The sequence below is a fragment of the Mauremys reevesii genome, linkage group 11, assembly GCF_016161935.1.
Source record: "Mauremys reevesii isolate NIE-2019 linkage group 11, ASM1616193v1, whole genome shotgun sequence".
Taxonomy (NCBI): Eukaryota; Metazoa; Chordata; order Testudines; family Geoemydidae; genus Mauremys; species Mauremys reevesii.
Window position 1 is genome coordinate 56,650,506 of NC_052633.1, and position 23,105 is coordinate 56,673,610.

Here is a 23,105-nt window from a genome sequence, read left to right on the forward strand (position 1 = left end):
GGTCTTGGCGGTAATTCGGCGGAGGGGCCCCCGCGCTGGTCTTCACGCCGGCGGCGGGTCCCGAAGGAAGGCCCGCCGCCGAATTACCGCCGAAGACCGAGCTGCGCTTCGGCGGCGGTCCCGCTCCGTCTTCGGCGGTAATTCGCCAGCGGGGGGTCCTTCCGCCCCGGAGCGGAAGGACCCCCCTCCGGCGAAGACCGGGAGCAGAAGAAGCTCCTGCGCCCGGCCCCGCAAGAGTTTTCTGGGCCCCCCGGAGCAAGTGAAGGACCCCGCTCCAGGGGCCCCGAAAAACTCTGGTGGGGGCCCCTGTGGGGCTCGGGGCCTGGGGCAAATTGCCCCTCTTGCCCCCCCCTCTGGGCGGCCCTGGGGCTAATCTGCCCTTTGTTCTAACAGGCATATTGATAGGTAAGATTTTTATGTAGAAAACCCCTATGACAAGTAATGAAGTTACTTATGTAACTCTTCTGTGCATCTGCTAGGAAAATAGATATGAGTAGAGCAGATCAAAAACGTTCCTATAGAACAGTTTCCCATTGGAAAATACGGATTGGACAGACTCAAAAGATTCCACTGGAATGAGCTGATTCTGTTAAAACTTTCAACAGAAAGCAGGCAGCCTGCAAGCTTGCCTGACTATTCAGTTTCCTGCCAACTTGCAAGCCAGCCCACTCACTTCTCTGTGCTCCCAAGCCTCCAGCTTCCATGGCAGTGAGCCTGGTGAGCTTCCTGAGAACTGAGGTTCCCGGTGATCCCCAGTAGCCTGCCTGATGGGCTGCCATAAGCTGGGTTCCCTGGGCTCCAAGGCTCTGTGAGTGGCTAGCTTCTTTCCTTGCAGGATCCCAGGTTGCCTGCCTGGTGGGTGGCCAGGGAGCCAGGGTCCCCAGGCTTACAGACTTCCCAGCTGGTGGGATATCTGAATCCCTGGCTGGCTGCCTGGTGGAGTTCTGAAGGCTGGAGTTCTCTGGGATCCTAGACTCCCCAGAATCCTTGGTTGGTCAGCTCCTCAAGCTTCCAAGCTTTCCAGGCTGCCTGGCTCCCCAGGTGTCCACCTGATGGGCAGCCCAGGACTCCAGGCAGCCTGGACACCTGTTAGGAGGGCAGTCAGCAAGCCAAAAAAAAAAGTTTCAATTATCCTAAAATGGAATATTTCTCACCTTTCCCTCACACATTTTTTTTGAGTTTTCTTGTTTTTGTTCTGATTCAAAATGAAAATATTCAAAATCTCAAACATTTGTGTGAATGGGAAAATCCCATTCCTGCACAGTTGCAATTATGGGCCTGATCCTGCAGACCTTGCACACACAAAATACCGACTGATTTTTGTGGAAATTTTGGACGTGCAGACAATGAAGAGTAAGGCTTTAATTTTGTAAAATGATGGTTTCCCAAGGAGAGCTATTTGATATCATTCACAAAAACAGATATTAATGCTTTGGCTACTCTAACATGAGAACTGGCACACCAGCTTTACAAACAATGTGAACTTTATTATATAATTGAACTGTTATGTTACAAAGGATTCTGAAGCTGCATCAAACTCTCGCTTGATATAGATTGGATGAACTGATTCTCAACCCATAGTTGAGAACATTGATCTGCAGATGCCATCCACAAAGAGCATTGCAAAGAATCATACTGCTGTAGGCTGACCTCTTGTCCTCATGAGGAGCAAGGAGGTTTAGCACACAAGATATATGATTTCGATATAACTTTTGTTACATCCTTTGTGACTATGTGGTATTTTCCTGTGCTCTTTGTTGCACTAGACCAGTTGTTATGTTCTGAATGGACATGTTTGTTGCTCATTAAGATTTACTGTACAGTCTATCTCAGCTTGGTTAGGTTTCTATTATACTGTTAGAATATGGAACTTGAATAGTATTTTATTTAAGAAAACAAAAATAGGAAGTTGGGAATAAAAAAGAAAATAGGCTTTGAGCCCTGCATAGGTGTGCTAGAAGGGTGAAATTAGAATGTAGGAATCCTGTCTCCAAGCTCCCTGTACAGGAGGAACCATAATCTGTCTTGCTGAACTAGGGAACTAGTGGAGGGGGTAGCATTCACATGAGGCATATCTGGAAAGGGTTGGGAAGATCATGATCCTGAATGTCAGAAAGACTGCTCTGGAAACACTGGCTGTGTTTTCACTTAGATGTAGCATGTCTTGCTGTCCAGCATCCATCATGTATCCTCACTTTTGTGCAAAAACCCCCGTGCTTTACAAATGCTTCCATCACTTTCTCCTTGACCAAGCTGGCAAAGAATCTCCCCACAGGAGACTATGTTTCTTTGATCTCCAGCACCCAGGATTCTAATTTAAACCTGTCTAATTAAACCTGTATCCTTCAGCAGTACTTACCCTATTTGAGCACCTGATTTTACATTGGTTCCCCGGCACTTGTTCTTTTTCAGAACTCCCACCCTCCTCTTTTTTTGCCTTTGCTGTGGCATTTTTTCTAGTTTCCTGGTCCTCTTGCAGCAGCACTGTCATCCTCACCCCAGCGTCTGAGTCCCAGGAGCTCCAGGGGAAAAGTTTGTTGAGCATCCAAACATCTTAGTTTGGTGTCTTTCTTTGTACTAGATCTTCTTCTTTCACTCTTGGGTTCCCACAATGTCATGAGTTGTGGCCAATGACTTTTAAGGTCCTTCCCCCTCCCCCTTATTTCAAGTATGGCATCTAAAGAGGAAGGAAGGCCACTTTGCGACTTCCACCTTTACCAGTGTGGCAGAATAATCACAAGGGTCCCACCTCCAAGCCCTCCTTGTGGAATCTCAAGGAGACTCCTAGAAGTCTGGCATGAGGCCAGTCCAAGATGCTCAAAGCTAAAACCTGAGTTGGACAAAATCAGTGAGCACCAGGACTCAGTGCCAATGCTGCATATGTTGACACAGGCATAGCTTCTTCTTGAGAACAGCTTCCTCAGCAAAGTGTTCTCTGCTATCACCAGCAAAACGAAGTTTTCACCAAGCATTCACATCTTGCTATTTCTGAGCCTCGGCTTTGCAGTTGGAAGCACTTAGCTTATCAGATGAGTGTGTTCCTCCATACAAGAGGCACCCAGATGAACTGGAGCTCTCTTTTGATAGTAGATACTTTTTATGCTATAGAGAAGAACAAAGGAAGTGTCTCAGCAGGGGATGATCTTTCCTTTAACCAGTTTTTATAGAAGTTGTCCAAGACAGCATATTTTGAATTAGAACTACAAGAACCTACAAGACCCACAATTGAGAGGTTCCTAGACTAGAATCCCTCCCCCCACACACATACAATAGAGTTTCTGACTTTTTGTCCCATCCTCTCCAAAAGACCTTGTTTGTGTGAGTTCCCACGGGTAGAGGGAAGGCTGGTAACACTTCTGCCCAGAATACATTTGGATAAATAGATTAAATGTCCTTGGCCGCAGTCCATTGCAATGTGGACTACCAGGTCTTTGTGATCAAAACCTACGCAGAGGAAGAAGGCTTTCATCTGGCCACTTCTCTACCACAGAATATATACCAGGAGTTTTTAAGAAGCTAGAACACACAGAAATTTTGCTTATCAGAGGATATCATCTTTAAGGATTTTCAGTCACTTGCCTACCTCCTATTATAATTTGAAAATTACATGTATTTGTTTTTGTTTTCCCTTATTTTTAATTTTTCTCTGAGGTACATCTTTGCTATTCTGCTGTTAATCTAGAATGAGCTTTTCTTTCTGGCAGTTCTGCTCAGTAACAGGATAAGAACATCAGAACATAAGAACGGCCATACTGGGTCATACCAAAGGTCCATCTAGCCCAGTATCCTGTCTTCCCACAGTGGCCAATGCCCCAGAGAGAATGAACAGAACAGTTAATCATCAAGTGATCCATCTCCTGTCGCCTAGTCCCACCTTCTGGCAAACAGAGGCCAGGGACACCATCCCTGCCCATCCTAATGGACCTATTTTTCATGAAGTTATCTAGTTCTTTTTTTGAACCCTGTTATAGTGTTGGCCTTCACAATATCCTCTGGCAAGGAGTTACACAGGTTGACTGCATTGTGTGAAGATATATTTATTTTGATTGTTTTAAACCTACTGCCCATTAATTTCATTTGGTAACCTCAGTTCTTGTGTTATGAGAAGGAGTAAATATCATTTCTTTATTTATTTTCCCCACACCAGGGGAAGTCATGGTTTTATAGACCTCTACCATATCCCCCCTTAGTCATCTCTTTTCCAAGCTGAAAAGTCCCAGGCTTATTAATCCCTCCTCATATGGCAGCTGTTCCATACCCCTAATAATTTGTGTTGCCCTTTTCTGAACCTTTTCCAATTCCAATATATCTTTTTTGAGATGGGGCGACCACATCTGCATGTAGTATTCAAGATGTGAGTGTACCATGGATTTATATAGAGGCATTATGATATTCTCTGCCTTATTATCTATCCCTTTCTTGATGATTCCCAACCATCTATTAACTTTTTTGACTGTTGTGCACATTGAGTGAATGTTTTCAGAGAACTATCCACAATGACTCCAAGATTTCTTTCTTGAGTGGCAATAGCTAATTTCGACCTCATCATTTTATATGTATAGTTGGGACTATGTTTTCCAATGTGCATTACTTTGCGTTTATCAACATTGTATTTCATCTGTCATTTTGTTGCCCGGTCACCCAGTTTTGTGAGTTCCTTTTGTAACTCTTCGCAGTCTGCTTGGAACTTAACTATCTTGAGTATCATCTGCAAATTTTGCCACCTCACTGTTTACCCTTTTTTCCAGATCAGTTATGAATATGTTGAATATTACTGGTCCCAGTAGAGACCCCTGAGGGATACCACTATTTACCTCTCTCCATTCTGAAAACTGACCATTTATTCCTACTCTTTGTTTTCTATCTTTTAACCAGTTACAAATCCATAAGAAGATCTTCCCTCTTATCCCATGACTGCTTACTTTGATTAAGAGTCTTTGGTGAGGGACCATGTCAAAGACTTTCTGCAAATCTAAGTACACTATATCCACTGAATCCCCCTTGTCCACATACTTGTTGACCCCCTCAAAGAATTCTAGTAGAGTGGTGAGGCGTGAATTCCCTTTACAAAAACCATATTACTTTTCCCCAACAAATTATGTTAATCTACATGTGTAACAATTTTGTTCTTTACTATAATTTCAACCAGTTTGCCCCGTACTGAAGTCAGGCTTACCGGCTTGTAATTGCTGAGATCACCTCTGGAGCCCTTTTTAAAAATTGGTGTCACATTAGCTAGCCACCCATCATTTGGTACAGAAGCTGATTTAAATGATAGGTTACAAACCTAGGATCTGTCTAGAATGTTTGCAGGCCAGCATTTATACTTGGCAGGGGTGGTATGTGCCCATCAATAGGTGACCTAGTTCACACTCTACCCCACTGTCTGTACCCTCAAGTGTCAATAAATCTAAAGAACTAAGAGAATTACTAAGTAGCTAGAAACCCTGAATAAGAATCCTGCAAGATGCCAGGTGGAATTAGAAGTCTTTTCCTTTATCTTAATTATCAAATATTTTCATACTCTTACTGTTAATTCAGAAGTATGCCTTTAAAATGTAATACCAAGAAAAATAAACATTTTGGGCAAACTGTGGCTTGCTTTGCATAGTGTGCAAATGTGGGAAAGAGTGTGCGGGGGAGCCTTACTGCTTTTGTGTCCCTGTACATGGTTGTGCCAAAATCCCAGTCCTGTCCTCACTGAGCATAATGACTGGGAGATGATAGTAGGTTCCCCCACAAGGGTATAGAGCCAGGGTGTGGATCAATACTGATCTTAGTTGGCATGGAAGGAGCACACGCTGCACTCTGTTAAATAATGTCAGTCTCCACTGTGATGTGCTACTTCAACGAATGCTTGTTCGTATAGAGTACTGGCGTACCTACTCCAATGTGGAATGTGGTTTAATAGCTACATTATAGGACTTTGAATTTATATTCTTGTCTGTTTGGGGCATCATTTTAAAAAAAATCTGACCTCTTATGACTGTATGCTGGGAAAAGATGGATTGTAGCTCAGATTCGCTTTTCTGTCTAAACTCTTAACATGCTGATGCATATAATTATCTTGCTTTTAAAGGATTTCAAGCATTCTATTTTTCATTTGTTGTAGTCAGAAGCCATGCATGTGAAGTAGACCCATATGGAATGCCAGGGGGATGTTCGCACATCTGTCTGCTCAGCAGCAACTACAAAACACGGACTTGTCGCTGCAGGACTGGCTTCGTCTTGGGAAGTGATGGCAGGTCATGCAAAAGTATGTTGTTAAAATCAAACACTTTGCTAGCAGCTAATATTTCAGAGTAGACTTCTGAGTGTTAATTAATGTTATCATCATCATCAACAACAATAGAAATAACATAAGTTGTTAGGTAAAATTTGCTTGCAATATGCACCTGCCATTTTGCTCACATTCTCCTTTTATTCCCTTAAAGCTATCTGACTAAATTCATTCTATGCAGTGGGTAAATTTAACCTGGGGCACTATTGACTTAATAACTTTTACTCTCTGTTTATGTGGTGTCATAATACATCAGTACTGTAACAGAATTAAATACTTTCACATTAATTTTTACCCACAGCGGGTCAAATCCTTCTCACCATTCTGATTCATAAGCAGTCCCACTGTGTGAATAAGGCAAACAGGGTTTTGTCCGTGATAGTTTGGAAGAACAAGTTGATTTGAGTAACATAAGAAATGCAAACATTTTTTGCAGCTTAAGTGTTTCTTCTCTGAAAATTCCTGATTTGGGCTGGGACCAGTAGCACATGGAGTATTCTGAGAGAGACACAACCTGTGGATTAGCTGAACCAACCAAAATATGAGTCCTAAAAGTTTTATGAGAGCTTGTTTTTCTGAGATTTTTAGTCTGATCTCTTGGCCAAAGACATTTGATTTAGTTCAGATATAGATGCTCGTATTTTGACACTTACAGGTAAACTAAACTGATTCTCAAATTCTTTTGGGGTTTTGGCATCATCAATAAAAAATCTGATGAAATTTTCAAATAAATGATTTATTTGTCTCTGCCTGTCTGCAGATGAAAGATTTTGAGTGGTCTGTTTTGAATTTGCTGAAGTTTTCTGTATTGTCAGATTTAATGAATGCCAAAGTCACTGTCTACAACAGCCTTGACAGAGCCTAATGAATTGTAAAATTAAATGCCTACGATATTATACATGCTGTTTAACTTTGTAGCCAGTGTGATCTTATGATCTGTCATGTTTTTGCAACGTGGACTGTTACAGACAAAAGAATGATTAATTAGATATAACATAAACACAGAAGTTATTTGTATTTTAATTAAGGTAATGTAATTAGCAAACCTTTTTGAGTTTAGATACATTCCGAATATTTAAGAGTTTAGTATTGAATAAAAAACCTCTAATTGTGCTGGTTAATTAACAAGTGACATTATGCAGCATAAAGAAGATTAGGCAGCAATGATTGTTTGCATTTTGCAATCTTTTTTCTGCAGGACCAAAGAATGAGTTGTTCCTGTTTTATGGGAAGGGACGCCCGGGAATCATACGAGGAATGGACCTGAATTCCAAAGTTGCTGATGAATACATGATCCCCATAGAAAACCTGGTCAACCCTCGTGCTCTGGACTTCCATGCTGAAACCAATTACATCTACTTCGCTGACACTACAAGCTTCCTGATTGGGCGACAGAAAATTGATGGCACAGAGCGTGAGACAATCTTGAAGGATGGTAAGTGATGGGAGGTGATAGCAACAGCAAAAGGATGTCACTAATGAGAGGGTGAACTGATCCATATAGAATCCAAATCAATGAAAAGCCTCCCCCAAACCTCAAACTGAACCTGAAGCCAAACTAAACCTTTTTAAAGATTGGAGAAGTTTAAATAATGTCCTTTTCCCCTTCCTTTCCTGTTTTACAGCTGTGCATTTGTATTTTTCTGTTTCTTGAGGGAAAACTTTCACAGATGCTGAGCACCTGCAGCTCTCATTGTCTTCCATATATTCTCAGCACCTGGGAAAATCAGACTGGAGATATTCAGGATCTATTATGATCTACCTGATACCAGATAGTTTGCACTTAATTATTTAACTATAAAATAAAGAAATGCCAGTGGAAAAAGGTCAATAAATTGGGCTAGATCAAGCCCAAAACGTCCAAAACTGAGTGAAAAAGGTTTGCTAAGAAGAACGTCACAATCTTCCTTTTGGTCGAGGCCTGAAGAAAGACCGCAAAATGGGACTGTTGGGGTCACTGTGAGGTGATGCAGAATGCCAGTGGGGTGATTTGGCAGCCTTCACTGGTGGGGCTTCAGTCAAGTCCTGGCTGTAATAAAAAGCACTGTGGACTTGATTCTCCACTGACTTTGAGCTGCACAGACTGAACAGAAAGGCCAGGAGGCTGCTGGTGGCCAGTTGCAGCTCCCTAACAGGGCCACATGGCTCCAGCACATTAGGTCTATGCAAGGGTAAACCTAATTTATGCTACTGGCATAAGGTCATTAGCTAATAATGGGTCATTACGCTCCATATGCATCTTCCCCTTCTCCATACCCTGCCCTTGAACACCCCCCAACATACCTCCATTTTCCTCTTACAATGGGGAAAGGGCAGCTTGTGCCTGAAGTGACAAAGCCACCCCCGCTGGCTTTATACAAAGTTTCCCTGCACGGGGAATTCACTAGTGGCTTTCTCCAACAGCTTTAAGGCTTCTTCGGTCTGCTTAAGTGGCATGACAAAGGACATGTTCTATGTAAAAAAGTGTTTTAAAGGTCTCACTTTCTAGGGCTGATATAAGCAAAATATTCTGGTTTGATATATCATAGTAATTAAAGCTTTTTATGGGGGGTGTGTGTGTATGATCTTAGGGTTTTATACTGTGCTTTTGGGGATAAAAATAAACTTTGTTTTCATATGTTTAATTTTGATGTTGGCTGGTAGACTTGTTTGTTACAAAACCCTATTTGTTTGTTTGTTTGTTTATTTTTGGTGGTGTTTGGGTAGATCAATGTAGCAATGTTATAAATTGCACAAGGTGAGTGAGGTAATATCTTTTATTGGACTAACTTCTGTTGGTGAGAGAGACAAGCTTTCGAGCCACACAGAGCTCTTCTTCTTCTGTGTGTCATTCTTGTTATGATGGAAATATTTTTTCAAAGAGGAACATTTTGCAGTGTTTCCTAAAGATAGTTTGATGTGATTTGCCTAATATACTCTGAAAGTTTATTCCATAGCTGGATCCCTTCCACTGACAATGATTTATCCCCAGCTCTCATGTGCTACACCATGGAATTTGTCTTTTGTTTTATGCATGCTTCCCAGCTCGGGTAGACATACATATGCCAGCTCTGCCCAAACTAGTGCAGTAAAAAGACCAGTGTAGCTGGGGTTAGTGGCAGCTCTGGCTAGCTTCCTGAGTACAAACCCTCCCAGACACCCAGGTACATAGACAGGCTGCTACCACCTGAGCTGCCTCCCCCAGCTACACTGCTATTTTTAGCATGCTAACTGGAGCGCATGTCTTTCTACCTGAGCTGGAAAGCATGCTCCCAGCTGAAGTGTAGACATACGCTAAGTTAGTTAGTGCTCCACATAGTTTCATAATATTAAGCATATTTGAAGAGCACTTGTTGTGGTATTTTTCATCATTTTAAAAATTAATATGGCATCTTGCCATATCATTTCAACTTTATCCTTGTCAGTCCTCATAAACTCAGCTGGGATGGATTGGCTCAGTGCTTGGGTGGGGGATGACTAGAGAAAATCAGGTGTTTCACGAAGCAATTTAGTAGGGAACACTTTTTTCTCTGAGTAGCATAGTGTTAGGGGGCACTATAGTTGCCATTTCTCTGGTCACAGGTCCTCATTACTTGTGCATGGCACTTCTTGCAAGAGTAGGTGTATTAGCCCTAGCAATATTTCAACTCAAGTTATTACAGTCTGCCCACACAGGAACCTACTAGGTGCTGAATGAGAATTGAGAGTGCTCAGTATATTGCAGTGTTGTATCTTGATTCCCCTTGTGGTTTCAGTTGTGAATCCTCATTTTTAACTTTCTGTACTAAACTGGTGGGTAGTATTGGTAACTATTTGATAGCACCCAGCAAGTTTCCTCCCAAAAGAGATGGTCGAGGTGATATCCTCATCAGCACCAGCAACAGTAGCTATGAACCTGGTTTCACGTTTTCATAATGAGAGCTGGTTGAACACTGTAACAAAGAAATCAGAAACATTCAAGGAATGTAAGGATTGTTCAGTTAGAGCTCCCATGAACAGGGAACTGTGGAGCTCACAAGCCCTGCTGTCTAGTGTGGAGAACGTGGAGCTCTGCTTTCATCCCTCCTTGCCCCTTTTGATTTGTTTAATAGTTTTGTGAGCACTGCACCCACATAATACTTGCATGCTGGGGAGTACAAGGACAAAAGGTCACAGGAGAGTGGGGAAAAGGCTCCTTCCACCCTGGCCATTCCTTATGCATGTGGGCAAGGCTGGGCAAAGTCTGAACTTCTGTATGTAGTTTGAACAGCCAACTCAGTTTGTAAAGTACTTTGGGATGTATCTGTATAAAGGGACTGTAAAAATAAAAATGATTTGTCTTAATTTCTATTATAGGGCCAGTTCTTCAGCTAGTAAGTTGGCAGTAAGCTGGTCAGTAATTCAGCACAGTTTAATTGAAGTCAATAGAGCTACACCACTGTACTTGGGTGTGATGTCCTCCTCCTTGGTGATACTGTTCATCACCAACATCCAGTAGAATGTCCGGAATGCTAAACACTGATCAAATTGATTCAGGATAACTTTTACTTATGAAGTAAGTCATTGATCAAACTTTAAATCGGAGTACAACTGATTACACAAAGTAGTGAGTTGATTGCAATACTTAATGCTTTTTGCATTGAAGTTGTGAAACTATTAGAGATCTAGGGTGAAATCTTTGCCCCATTAAAATCAAAGGAAGTTTTGCTGTTGACTTCATTGGGGCCAGGATTTCACCTTGGTCATGATCTGACTTGAAGCTAAAGGAAAGAATAAGGAATATATTGTAATGCTCTTGGGTCTTTCATTAAATATGAATTTTAAATAATTTAGGAGAAAGAATTTACAACATTGAATGTATTGGATCCTGTAGTAGCATTCCCTTCGCCCCCATTTTGAATCTTTTTGGGTATGCTGAATACTGTTAATTTACCAGGAAGCTATTGACCTAGATCTTATTTGTGCTTGGAAATTCCAAAATACACATTTGCAATTTTCTACATACTTTGAGGGATTGCAGCACAAGTCACTATAGCATGAATGTCACAGGGTTTATTACAGTTTGTGAAATAGTAAGAAATGCATATATGTTGAGTTAGATTTAGCAGACTAAAGTAATTTCAACAAGTGTGGTGAGCCCATTCTTAGCCCATTGTTGAAAATTTAGACCATTTTTCAACTCTTGTGTCCTAGTTTGTCATCTCACACTTATTTTAGATTTTTAGTTCTTATTAATATAGCACCCAGTTTACTCTGACATAGGTGGGCCTACGGAAGGTCTATGCAGCAATTTCCTGAAGAGGGTAGAGTAGGAGTACACTGTGTCATTTTGTCCACAAAGCTTAGTGTGGAAAGTGATGGGGGTGCACTGGACCAACGCAGGAGAGGGGCTACTGAAACTGGAATTACACAAATCCAGTGGCTCCAAAACACTGTCCAAGTGGTGTGAGGAGACTAACATAATTACTCGTGCTTGTAGGCTCTTTCCCCATTTGAGAGCATGACCTGCCATGATGCATTCAGAGTTTATGACAGAACATTACATTAAATCCATATCAAACAAGATTAAAGACCAAAACACACCAGTACTGTAGTTTATTAGTGATGCAAGCAGAGCATGTTCAACATGTTTTGGAAAACTTGTGTATTTTAAAACCTTCTGCCCCATCCGTCTAATATGTATTATCCCTATAAATGTGACCTATTTCTAGCAGTCTCCATAGCAACCTGTTTGCATCCAGTTTTCTGTGATTTAAACATGTATTTTTCCCCTTTCTTTTCATTTTTGGAATTTACTGAATGTATTTGAAAAATTGCTGGGTTTTGAAAAACTTGGGGTTTACTGATTTTTTTTTAATATGAATTTTGCAAGTGCTGGAACTCCCCATACCTGGTTGTCCCTTGCAGAGTACCTGCCAGATCAGCCCTTCAGCATATCCCATCCACTTCCTCTGCATAGTAAAGTTTTTAATAAACAAAGCTAAAAGTAAAATATTAACCTCGGTGTTAAACTGCATTTACTTTCAATACCCTTACTTTTCCATCTTTGTTGGGGTTTTTTTCCTGCCCACAAAGCTGTGTTGTTAATTTTCTCCACTGATTTTCACCCATTTTTATTTTTTTGTAATAAATACAGATGAATTCCCAGGAAATGTTAAACATAATAAAACCCTCAAATGGAGGTCCTTAGCTATTTGCTATGCTGGGGTGGATCACTTTCAGATTTTGACCAGAAATTCCATGCTGGACCACAGAAACCTTCCAGACGAAAGTTTCATTGCAACTGATACATTTCTGCAAAAAGCTTTAGTTTCAGCTAATTTGCTTTTTCTGATTTTAAAAAAAAAAATTAGTGACTCCCATTGAAGTTCAGGCCATTGCAGGTAGTGGTCTGCATCTTGCAGGATTGTATAAAGAAAGTAAAATGAACAGGATTGATGAGAGACCCAAGAGTTGCATCTTGAAAGATGAGAAGGTGTTGCGGGGCGATGACACACTGGCGCAGCACCTCTTGCTGGTCATCTAGGGAATCAGTTTTTTCAGCACAGAGCGCCTTCTGCAGGCTGGTGTCTCACCTGCCGCTGGCCCCCGTGTACCTTCCAGACCCCAGTGCCCCTCTGTGTCAGGGTTTTGCCCCCAGCAGTAACCCACAAGCTGGGTCTCCCCTCCCAGGGGAACCCCCAATCCCCTATCCCCGCCTTGCCTCAGTGGCTACTGCCAGTCATCGTCTAGCCCCCGCTCCCTGGGGCAGACTGCAGTCTATAAACCATTCATCATCGGCAAGGGGGATTGGACCAGCTGCCTCTGCCTATATCTGGGCTGCCCCTCTGCAGCCCCAGTACCTGTGTGAGCCGTTAACTCGGCATGCAGCCTGGGGCTTTGCTAGGCTGGAGCTCCCCAGCTCCCTCTGACCTTCCCCAGCACTGCTCCACCTCAGGTACCCCACTCCACTCTCAGGCAGCCAGGTCCTTCTCTCTCAAAAAGTGTCTCTCTGAGTCTCTGGCCCTCAGCCTTCTTACTGGGCCAGCTGTGGCCTGATTGGGGCGTGGCCCCACCTGTGGCTGCTTCCTCCAATCAGCTTAGCTTTTCTGCCGCTGCAGTCCTCTCCCAAGGCTGTTTTAAGCCCTTCAGGGGAGGAGTGGGGTCACCCTCCTACAGAAGGGTTATACTTATATGTTTTTATTTATTTTAATATAAACCATGGCAGTAGTTGAGAGAATACAGATTTAAATGATCGTACTGCTTTTTAATTACAGGGGAGGGTTGCCATTAAAACAATGCAAAACCCATGAATTTCTGAATCCTGATTTACTCTAAATCTATTGTATTGTCTTTTACATAGGCTTCAGTGATACCGACAGTAGCCTTCCTTATGTTGATCGATTGTTTTACATTACAATAACTGTGCTCTCATACCTTCATTAATCCATGCTCCTTGCTCACAGCTGCTCTGCCTGGACAATGATGTGGAGGACATTTATAGGGAAAGAACACTTTTAAAAAGTCATCAATCTGATGTCTTGCTGTGATTTTCTTCAGTCACCAACTCCAGCTTTTTCCTTTTGTTTTCTATTATGAAAAGTGAAAGTATGATTGCTGAAAAATCTGTTCTCAGTAGGACAACGTAAGGATGGCATGGACATTTTGGTACTATTTAATTTCAGTGCTTTATATAAATCTGTGTCATAATCTTAATAAGTTTTTTAACATATTTTAAAATTGAAATTGCTATGTTTTTATTATTTAAAGGAAATCATTACAAAAATGAGAAAAGACCAAAAAAAAAACCAGGAAAAGAAAATATTTCAATTGCAAGGAATTTGAAACCTTGATAGTTCTATTAACATGATAATGAATCCAGAGATATTACAAACTCATAGTGAAAGGTTGTTAAACAATTTATCATATTACAAGTTCATTGAGATCGTAATGACTCCTTTTACAGATGCTATTATTGCATTTGAAGTGTGTGGCAGCCCAGGGGAATTGATATTTCATCTATTGGGTAAAACTGTAGCACTTTATCTTAGGCCATTGTTGATGTCATTCAGTGTATCATGTACTGGATTTCTGCAAACAGAAAGATTTTCTACCCTGCTCTGGAATAAAGGTAAGCACATATTAGTGTGACACAGAAAAAGAGACCCACAGTCCTGTGTATGGTCCTGGAATTTACCAGTCTTTTGGGGAATGAGCGATGTAATGTGATTTAACAGAGCAATGATCAACAAAAGTGGGTTTTGTGTGAGAAAGTGTGCTATGTAAAGAACGAGTCCTGAGAAATAAGTTGAAGGTCTATGTAACCATTGTTGCCTGGAGGGGCTACACTGAGAATGCTCAGTCAGGGCAAACTACAAAGAAGGGGGCAAACGATCCCTGAAATTGGTGGTTATTGTAATAATTAGATTCACCAAGCCAGCCACAAAACAACTTCAACACCTTACTGGTTACCCAGAAACCAAAACCATAGTTCCCTTAAAGCTCCAGCCTTGGGCTCCCACCCAGACAGCCAAGTCAAATATGATGAGGCTGTCTGAAAATCTTGTTCATCATATATAAGTCCAAAGAGATCGGACACATTACCCACCAGGACAATGAATATTTCAGATCATACCCGAATACACATTTATGGCCATTTCTTATTAACTAAACTAAGATTTATTTAAAAAAGAAAAGAGAGAGGGTATTGTGGTTAAAAGATCGTTATACATATAGATACGAGTAATGTTATTAGGTCAGTTTCATAGTAGAGATGGTGAACTGCTGAGCTGCAAAAAGTTCTTTCCAGAATCAGTTCATCCACTTATAGGCCAAATAGGCAATCCATATATAGAGTTTATTCAGATTCTTCCATGACAAGTAGCAGGGTAATCCAGACTGGAGCTGGAGACCTCAGTCTTGCAACTCAAGCTTCCCCTGACAAAGCTCAAGCCCATCTCAGATAACAAGTTCAGGGCCCTAGAGTTCTTCTATAGATCTCTGGCAGGCTATCGATAGACACTTGACAGCAGGTATTCCTTGGGTGAAGAATAGTGGCTTTGAAATAAAACCTCCTATTTCCTATGTATACCAGGTAATTAGTTGCATTCATCATCATAAGATAATTCTTCATTAAGCAATTCATAGACAGTTTACTACAAACTTCAAAGAGAAATAAAGATAATGATTTTATTACACCCAAGTTCCATCAAATTCTTACTATTTCCTTTTGATCTCTGAATCAATAGAATATTGTAATAGACAGGAACTGTCTGGTTACATGGTTAACATCTAACAAGATATAAGTAAACAAATACAATTAGTATTTACCTCTAATTCCCTAACAGTATAGGTTTGCATTTCAAAGCTCTAGTCCATCTAACATGGCTTTGTCAGCTATTTATAAGGAACAGCCCTAACTACCATTGATATACTTCTCTAATATGTTTTTTAAAGGTAGAATTTGAGTCATTTAGCCTGCATGTTCCTTAACCTTTTCTAGCTCAGACTCCAAAACAGATGCTTAAATAATCTCTAGATTGACTGAATTTATGACATTTAATACATGGCAGTCATTACAGAGGAATTGTTTGATGCTGCTTCCTTATGTCAGTGTGGGGATCCCTCTCATACCTGGTGAAGTACGTTGGCTGGAGAAATAAATGCAACACAATAAAATATAGTTATTGTGTATGAAGAAAACATCACTTTCATCTCTTTAGGTCAGGGACTATCTTTTTGTTCTGTGTTTGTACGTGCCTAAGACCACAAGGTCCTGATCCGTGACTGGAGCTCTTAGGTACTACTGCAATACAAATTATTAATAATAATTACTATCCTATCTGACTGAATCAGAGGTCCAGAATCATTGTCCAGAATCAGATGCTTCAGAAAAAGCTAGGGGAGTGGTTAATAGGAAAAAGTAACATTACTTCTACATGCTGTTTATGGCAGCACAGTTCAACTTATATTCTGTTCTTTTTAGTGTGGCTGGTTTTAATATACCGATCAGGTTGTAAGCAGGGTGTCTGTATCAGTGCTTTTGTCAGATGTGATTAGTATTTACCTCATATCTATATATGTATATGGATGGGTTCCTACATATAGTTTGTGATAAAATTCCTCAGTGGCACATATGTTTCAACGTTTGTCAACCATGTACTGGTTGTCAATTCCAAGACCATCTTTCTAAGCATATTGTTCTAGATTAGTAAGGGAAGTTAGCATCATGTGTGAAATAAACAATCTGGTTCAAACTAGAGTCCAAACAGCATAGCTAACATAAGAAAGAACAGAAAATACTAGATATATATAATTTGCTTTCCTTTTCTCAAGTCTTGTTGACTTCCGACCCTGAAATGTATAACTTATCAGTATTATGACTATGACAAACATGTATTGCAGCCAGAATTTCCAAAAGTGAATGGTAATGTTGAGAACATTTGAACCTAGATTCTTTTCTGTGTCTAGCATTCAGTGTGACATAAGTGATCAGTTGTCAGAGAGTCACATTAGTCTCCTTGATTTCAAGGACTAGCCCTTTTTCCTAACACAACTTAAAGCATCTGGCAGTTAGGGGTTAGAACTTAAACCAGTATAGGATTGTCATGAAAGACCAAAGCTCTGCCAAACCATCTTCCTTATCCAGACATGCCCCTACACTGGCATTAGAGGTCATAGGAACAGGGAGCCTAGAAGTAGATAGCAGGGAGTTTCCCGCCAACAGTGACATTCTTTGCTAGCCATTTGCAGACAGATTCTAGCCTCTTTCTACCTCCTGAGTGGTGCAGAGGAACCAAGAACTGATAAGAGAATCTGTTACTTCATGATTAATTTCCCCATTTTAAAAAGTCTGTCTCCTGAGGCTGTTTTGTACACTAACAGTTTTCTTCAATATTGGAGAGAGAAAGAGTAGTGGGAGAGACAGAGCAAGTGATATCAAGACAAAGTAGAGAAAGAGGGAGCCACAGAAGACATAAGGCAGGAAGAGATGTGATTATGAAGGAAGGATGGTCCATTGATTGGGACACTAGGCTGGGACTGAGGAGGCCTGGGTTCAAGTCTCTCCCCTTTGATAGACTTCCTGTGTGACCATGGGCAAGTCACGTACCTTCTTTTTGCCTCAGTTTCCCATTTGTAAAATGGGGATAGTACCACTTCTTGCTTCACAAGGGTGTTGTGAGGATAAATAGTTTAAAAATTGTTAGACACTCAGATACTATGGTATGGGGGGCATATAAGTACCTTAGCTAGGTAGAATTTTAGAGGAAGAAAACAGAAAAGACTCCTCAAGGAGCGGAAAGGGAAGATGAGATGATTTGGGCACTAATGCTCAATTTTATATAGCTAATATTAGGCCCTGAACAGAGCACATAATTAACCCATACAAATAAACAAAACACTCTCAATGGATATTACATAGTAGTAGTAATAACTGTAGTACTAATAACAGTAACATTCTAGAAGTCCTAATCAAAACTGCGAGTCCATTATGCTAGGTGCTGTAGAAAAAGCACAGTAAAAGCGTCCCTGTTCTAGCAAGCTCACAGTGCAAATACAGAAATACAACTTTAAGCATTATTTAATATAAATTTTGTATGCAAGGAGGTGAACAGACAAAACTAATAGTAATTTTAAGCTTGGGCAATTGAACGACTGGTGAAATTTGCATTTTTGAAACCTTCAACCACATCTTTTGATCAATTAACTCAAAACTGTTGATGTACCAAGCAAATTATATCTATGCAGTTTTAGAAGTTGATTTAGCTTTTTAATATATTTAGTGCTGTAGTACTAGATTCAATTATTTTTTTTAAATGTTAAGCCTGGTATTGTTCATGAGAGGTATTGGAAATGATATAATGGAAGAACAAGGAAAGTGGAATCAAAAATGCAGTATTTGCTTTTAAAGTTCTTGATTTATTTTAGGAGATTAAAACAGCTTTTGTTCTAAAGATCTAAAAGGCTTAATCCTCTTCAAGTCTCTATGTATTTTCAATCCTTCAATATTTAGTTTTAGCTGTGCTTATATTTTCCCCAGCAACAGATGAAACCCATGTAGTTGAGTTTATTTGAGCTGCCACAGCATTTTCTAACCGGATTTTCTCAGTTGAAGAGCTTTTTTCATCTTTTACCATTTTATGTGCGTGTGCATATGTATGTACACACACACACACACACACACACACACACACACACACACACACATGCACAGAGGTGTAATTGATATAGTGCTCATTAAAATTATTTTTGCTTCTTATATAATCAACTTGGTTTCTTGAGGAAAAAATTATCAGTCATAGCTAATTACTAATTCTTCATTGCTTTTACAAACAATCATTTAGGTGGACCACTATTAACTTTATTTTACCTGTCCCTTGATAAGATATTCTCTTTGGTATTTGAATTGGTTTTATATTAAACTGTAACATTGGGAAAACATTTAAAGCTGGGGGATTCCTTTCATTTTAAAGATAAGAGTTTCTTGCCTTTGTATATTGATTGAGCTTAGGTATGAATATTGATCTGTGAAGTTGTGTGGGGTTAACAGTACACATCTAATGCATATTAAATCAACATCAGCATGTGTATATAATATAAAGCCCCACATGGTTTGGCCCCAAATGTGTCAGGCAGATAAGGAAATCATCTAGAGTGCTTTGTTTACAGTTATCTGGGAGCTGAAGGATGAATATTCTCAGTGGAGGATCCTCAACTGTGGAAGTTGCTACTCTTTCAGTCTAACAGTATTGTAAAGCCCTAGTGTCCATCTGTCCATTTCAGGGTTTGCCACAATGAAGTGACTGTGGAGATATGAACAGAATGTTATTCTGGGATGATTCCATCTGTGTTGTGTTGTAGGGTCACCACACCCTGGGTACTTCTTCGTGATAGAGCATGGGGCTGTAGTCTCACTGCCTTAGTTTCCCCAATAGGGTTTCCAGCCCACTCTGGAGACATATGGCTCAGTCCTCTGGCCAGGTCACCATGAAAGCTCAATCCCCCACTTTTGGGTAGCAGAACTGAAAGTCCCAAAACAAACACATAATAAAAGAGTCTTTATCCCAGCTGAGCGTAGTTCTCAGCCCCTCCAAGGTTATTTCTCTGCCTGCTCTCTGCACTCAGCTCTCAGACCCCACCATTTTTTTCATAGTGGGGCATCCCTTGCGGTGGCCTAGGTTAACACCATTGGCAGGTCCCTGATAAACTCAGATAGCTTGGTGTCAGGCCTGCCTTCCCTTCTGGGTGGCTCTGACCAGCCACAGTCCTACTCCATTCCTGACTCCAGATGGGTGAAAACAGTTGGTACGCTCTCCTTCCTACCCAGCTACAACTGAGTGAGCTCTTCCCTTTTTCAGCCCCTTCCTACAGGCCTGATGCCCACTAACAGTGTTAGGGCAGGCTGGTTGTGTGTGCTGCAGTTTAACTCTTTCCAGTCCATATGGGATTTGTGTACCCTATGACTATTGATATTTGTCAACACATTAAATATATTCAACATTTATTTACCTTTGTTTATTAAATTTGCAGAGATACTGTGAAGAGCTCATTTTATAAACCTGAAAATAAAAATATTACACTGTATGTAGATACCAGAATTACATTTTTATCACAGCGTGCAGTGAAAAATGATAACGTACTATAGATACAGCCATAATGCATCAGATTTCATGTCTGTTTACATGAATTGAAGTAAAAGGCCCATCTTTTCCCTTATGAAAAAGTTAATAAAGAAAATTGATTAAATAATGAAATTGGCCTGTTAGGGCCTTCTCCTGCATTCCTCTTACGTCCAAAACCTGTACTGAAACAATATTTAAGGCCATTGATGTACTTGGCATCAGAGGTGGAGGTGGGAGGCAAAGCTGGCTTTAAGCGATCTTTACATTCTCTGGACCTTGGGGCCCTCTGACTGCTGAGTGGTCCATGACATACATTAGAGCAGCATCAAGGCTGCTCTAATTTAAATTGTTTATGAATGCCCCAACCATCTCCCTTAACCAGGAGAGGGTGGCATAGGAGCTTCTATGGATTGATGCTGCTCTACATAGGAAGAATCTTCAGAGGATTGGTTGTGCCATATTACAGCTGCTCTGCACCAGTGGAATAGTGCAAAACAAATGAAACAAGGTCAAGGATCTGGCCTTTACTCTTTCTGGAAGAACAGGTTCAAACCTAATCAAAATTTTCATAGCTCTTTATATTCAAGGTAGATAAATTGAAATTCTAGCAGTTTAGTATGTGGATTTTCCAAGCAAACTTTTAAAAAAACTGAAGCTTTGCGTGGATCTTTATGCAGAGGCAAGCCTCCCTGCCTAGTAGTTATAGTTTGTGGTGATAGCACTGCTTGGCAGTTACAGTGTGTGGCAACAGCACCTCCTAGTGATTGAAGTCTGTGGCAGCAGCCCTACCTAGCAGTTATGAAGTAGGGAAAACCTGGGCCCTCCAACTCCACCATGTTACAACCCAAGGGGCCCTCTTGAGCGCTTTAATGCAGGAGTTGTGTGGTCTGGCTAATGCTTCCAAGGTCCTCTTTCTACTGCTTTTCCCTTCCCATGTCGTGGCTGGCAGTTGTCCCTGGCAGCCTGGTCCATGGGGCTCAGCAGCTTAGGGTGTCTCAACTCTGAAGCAGATATGCTCCTGGGAATGCCTTCCTGGCATAATATCTCTGCAGCAGCAAATGCAGGTCTGCCTCTTGCCACCTGCCCCCCTGCTGTGCTGAAGAGACTCCCTTTTGGAGAAGTTCCTCCTCCAACTGAAGCATGCCCAGCAGGCCTGTCAGGGCTTCCTGATCCCAGAGTTTTCCCACACTCTGAACTCTCCAGTGTGGGTTTATTCATGCCATCATAGTATCTTAAAAACATATGATATATTTTGCAGAAATATGTTGCTTGTACCAAATTTCCCATGCCACACTGTTGTACAACATTCTGTACGCCTACTGGCTGCTATCCTCAATACTTCTCTTCCCACAGAGAGGCTGCTGAAATTCAGTGGTATTGGCAGTATGTAATTTGTGAATTGTTTTGGAAAGTTATGTTGTTTATGGTATGCTGCAGCCTGGCAGAATGGTCACAGAAATGGGCACTGAACTACTTAGTGTCTCTTCACAAAAACTGGATATCATAATGGAAAATAAAAGGATGATATGTTTCTCTCAGGATGATTGATAAGTAAGATTTTTATAACTGGGTCTTGCTAAATTAGAACAAGTGTTTTACTAGAATATCTGTTAAGATATGATTTATACAATTGGCAATTGAAAGTAATGAATTTTACTTTACTGGAGTAATATTAACACAATATCACTCAGTGCTGAATTTAGTTAAATACATGTAGTTAAATGGTAAAAAATGAAGGCGTGCAGTTCCTTAGACTCCAGGGTCCTTCGTTATTTGGATGTTGTGGTTTCAGAAGCTTCATGTGAAGAGGCCACAAGAGGAAGTGACAGTCCAGATAGTTTCTGATTATGGAACCTATAAATTGCATTGAAAGCCAGTAGAAGCTGAAATTCTTGGACATTGTACATAATGCTCTCTTAGGGACGATTCTTTTCAACAGTCAGAGGAGACATTCTCAGTGGTTCAGGAGCCAAATTAGTGATCAGTATTACCCCAAAGAGCCACAGTAATCTGAATTCATAATTTAATTTACTGTTTATATGTATTATTCTTAATGCAAAATGACTGAACAACTATTCTACAATTGGCTAATAACATAGAACAAGCATCCTGTTTGTTTAATAACTTAGACTGGTTAGTAATTCAATCACACAGTGTTTTAATACCATGTGCTGCAAAGAGACACAGGAAACACATTAAAGAGCCACTTCCGGCTACAGGGTTTTTGCTGCCCCAAGAAGCAAAAAAAAAAAGGCCACGATCGTGATCAGCTCTACCGCCGCTGCTTCAGTCTTCGGCGGCAATTCGGCGTCTGGTCCTTCTCTCTGAGAGGGAGTGAGGGACCCGCCACCGAATTGCTGCCAAAGAGCCGGATGTGCCACCCCTTTCCGTTGGCAGCCCCAAGCACCTGCTTGCTGGGCTGGTGCCTGGAGCTGGCCCTGCATATATGGGTCACGTATCCTCTTCACTCCTTACTGAGGGTTTGGAGCAAAGACTTAATCTAGCCCCAAAATGAGCAAAATAATTTCAGACTTTATTTATACTGTATTTTATCCATCGATGATTTGCTGAAAAGAAACATCAGAAAATAGAACACTAACACGTAACAGTAATTCAAACTTCTTTTTTTTAAACAGATCTTGATAATGTTGAAGGTATAGCCGTGGACTGGATTGGAAATAATTTGTACTGGACAAATGATGGCCACAGGAAAACAATTACTGTAGCCAGATTGGAGAAAGCCTCTCAAAGTCGAAAAATTTTGTTAGAGGGAGAGATGTCTCATCCGAGAGGAATTGTCGTTGATCCTGTCAATGGGTATGAAGATGTCTAATTTATTTTACTAGTTCTATTTTACTAAATTTGTCTCCACTATGAATGCATTTAGGGTCAAATTCCTCTGTCTGATCAACACAGCTGCTCTTTGAAATTTGGGCTAAATTATGTATATTAAAGAAGCTAGCAGACCTATGCATTAAGCATTTGATTCACTGCTATTCTGCTGTTTTCCAAAAAGCACAGGGGCCATATCATGCTCTCAATCTGACAGGTACAAATCCCATTGCTGTCTGTGGGAATTGTACACATGGATCAAGAACAAAATACAGTCTTAAATATTTTAATCCACACTTGTTTCTAAAACTGAGCATGGATTGGGTAAAAACAAACACTTTTCACAAAGCCTTACGTTATTCATATTCTGCTATCTGAAAAGGACAGATCTAGAGCCAATTCAGTGAGCTTAACAATTGACTTTGAAAGGAATG

General features: G+C 40.7%; 1 protein-coding gene across 1 annotated transcript in view; it reads left to right on the forward strand.

The window, feature by feature from the left end:
• Positions 1-23,105, forward strand: part of LRP1B (LDL receptor related protein 1B) — a 1,239,928-nt gene that overhangs the window by 681,206 nt on the left and 535,617 nt on the right. Inside the window, exons 10-12 of the mRNA XM_039494476.1 lie at positions 6,113-6,256; positions 7,479-7,715; positions 22,476-22,656. Coding sequence (XP_039350410.1) covers positions 6,113-6,256; positions 7,479-7,715; positions 22,476-22,656 — 562 coding nt within the window. The remainder of the gene's footprint in view (positions 1-6,112; positions 6,257-7,478; positions 7,716-22,475; positions 22,657-23,105) is intronic.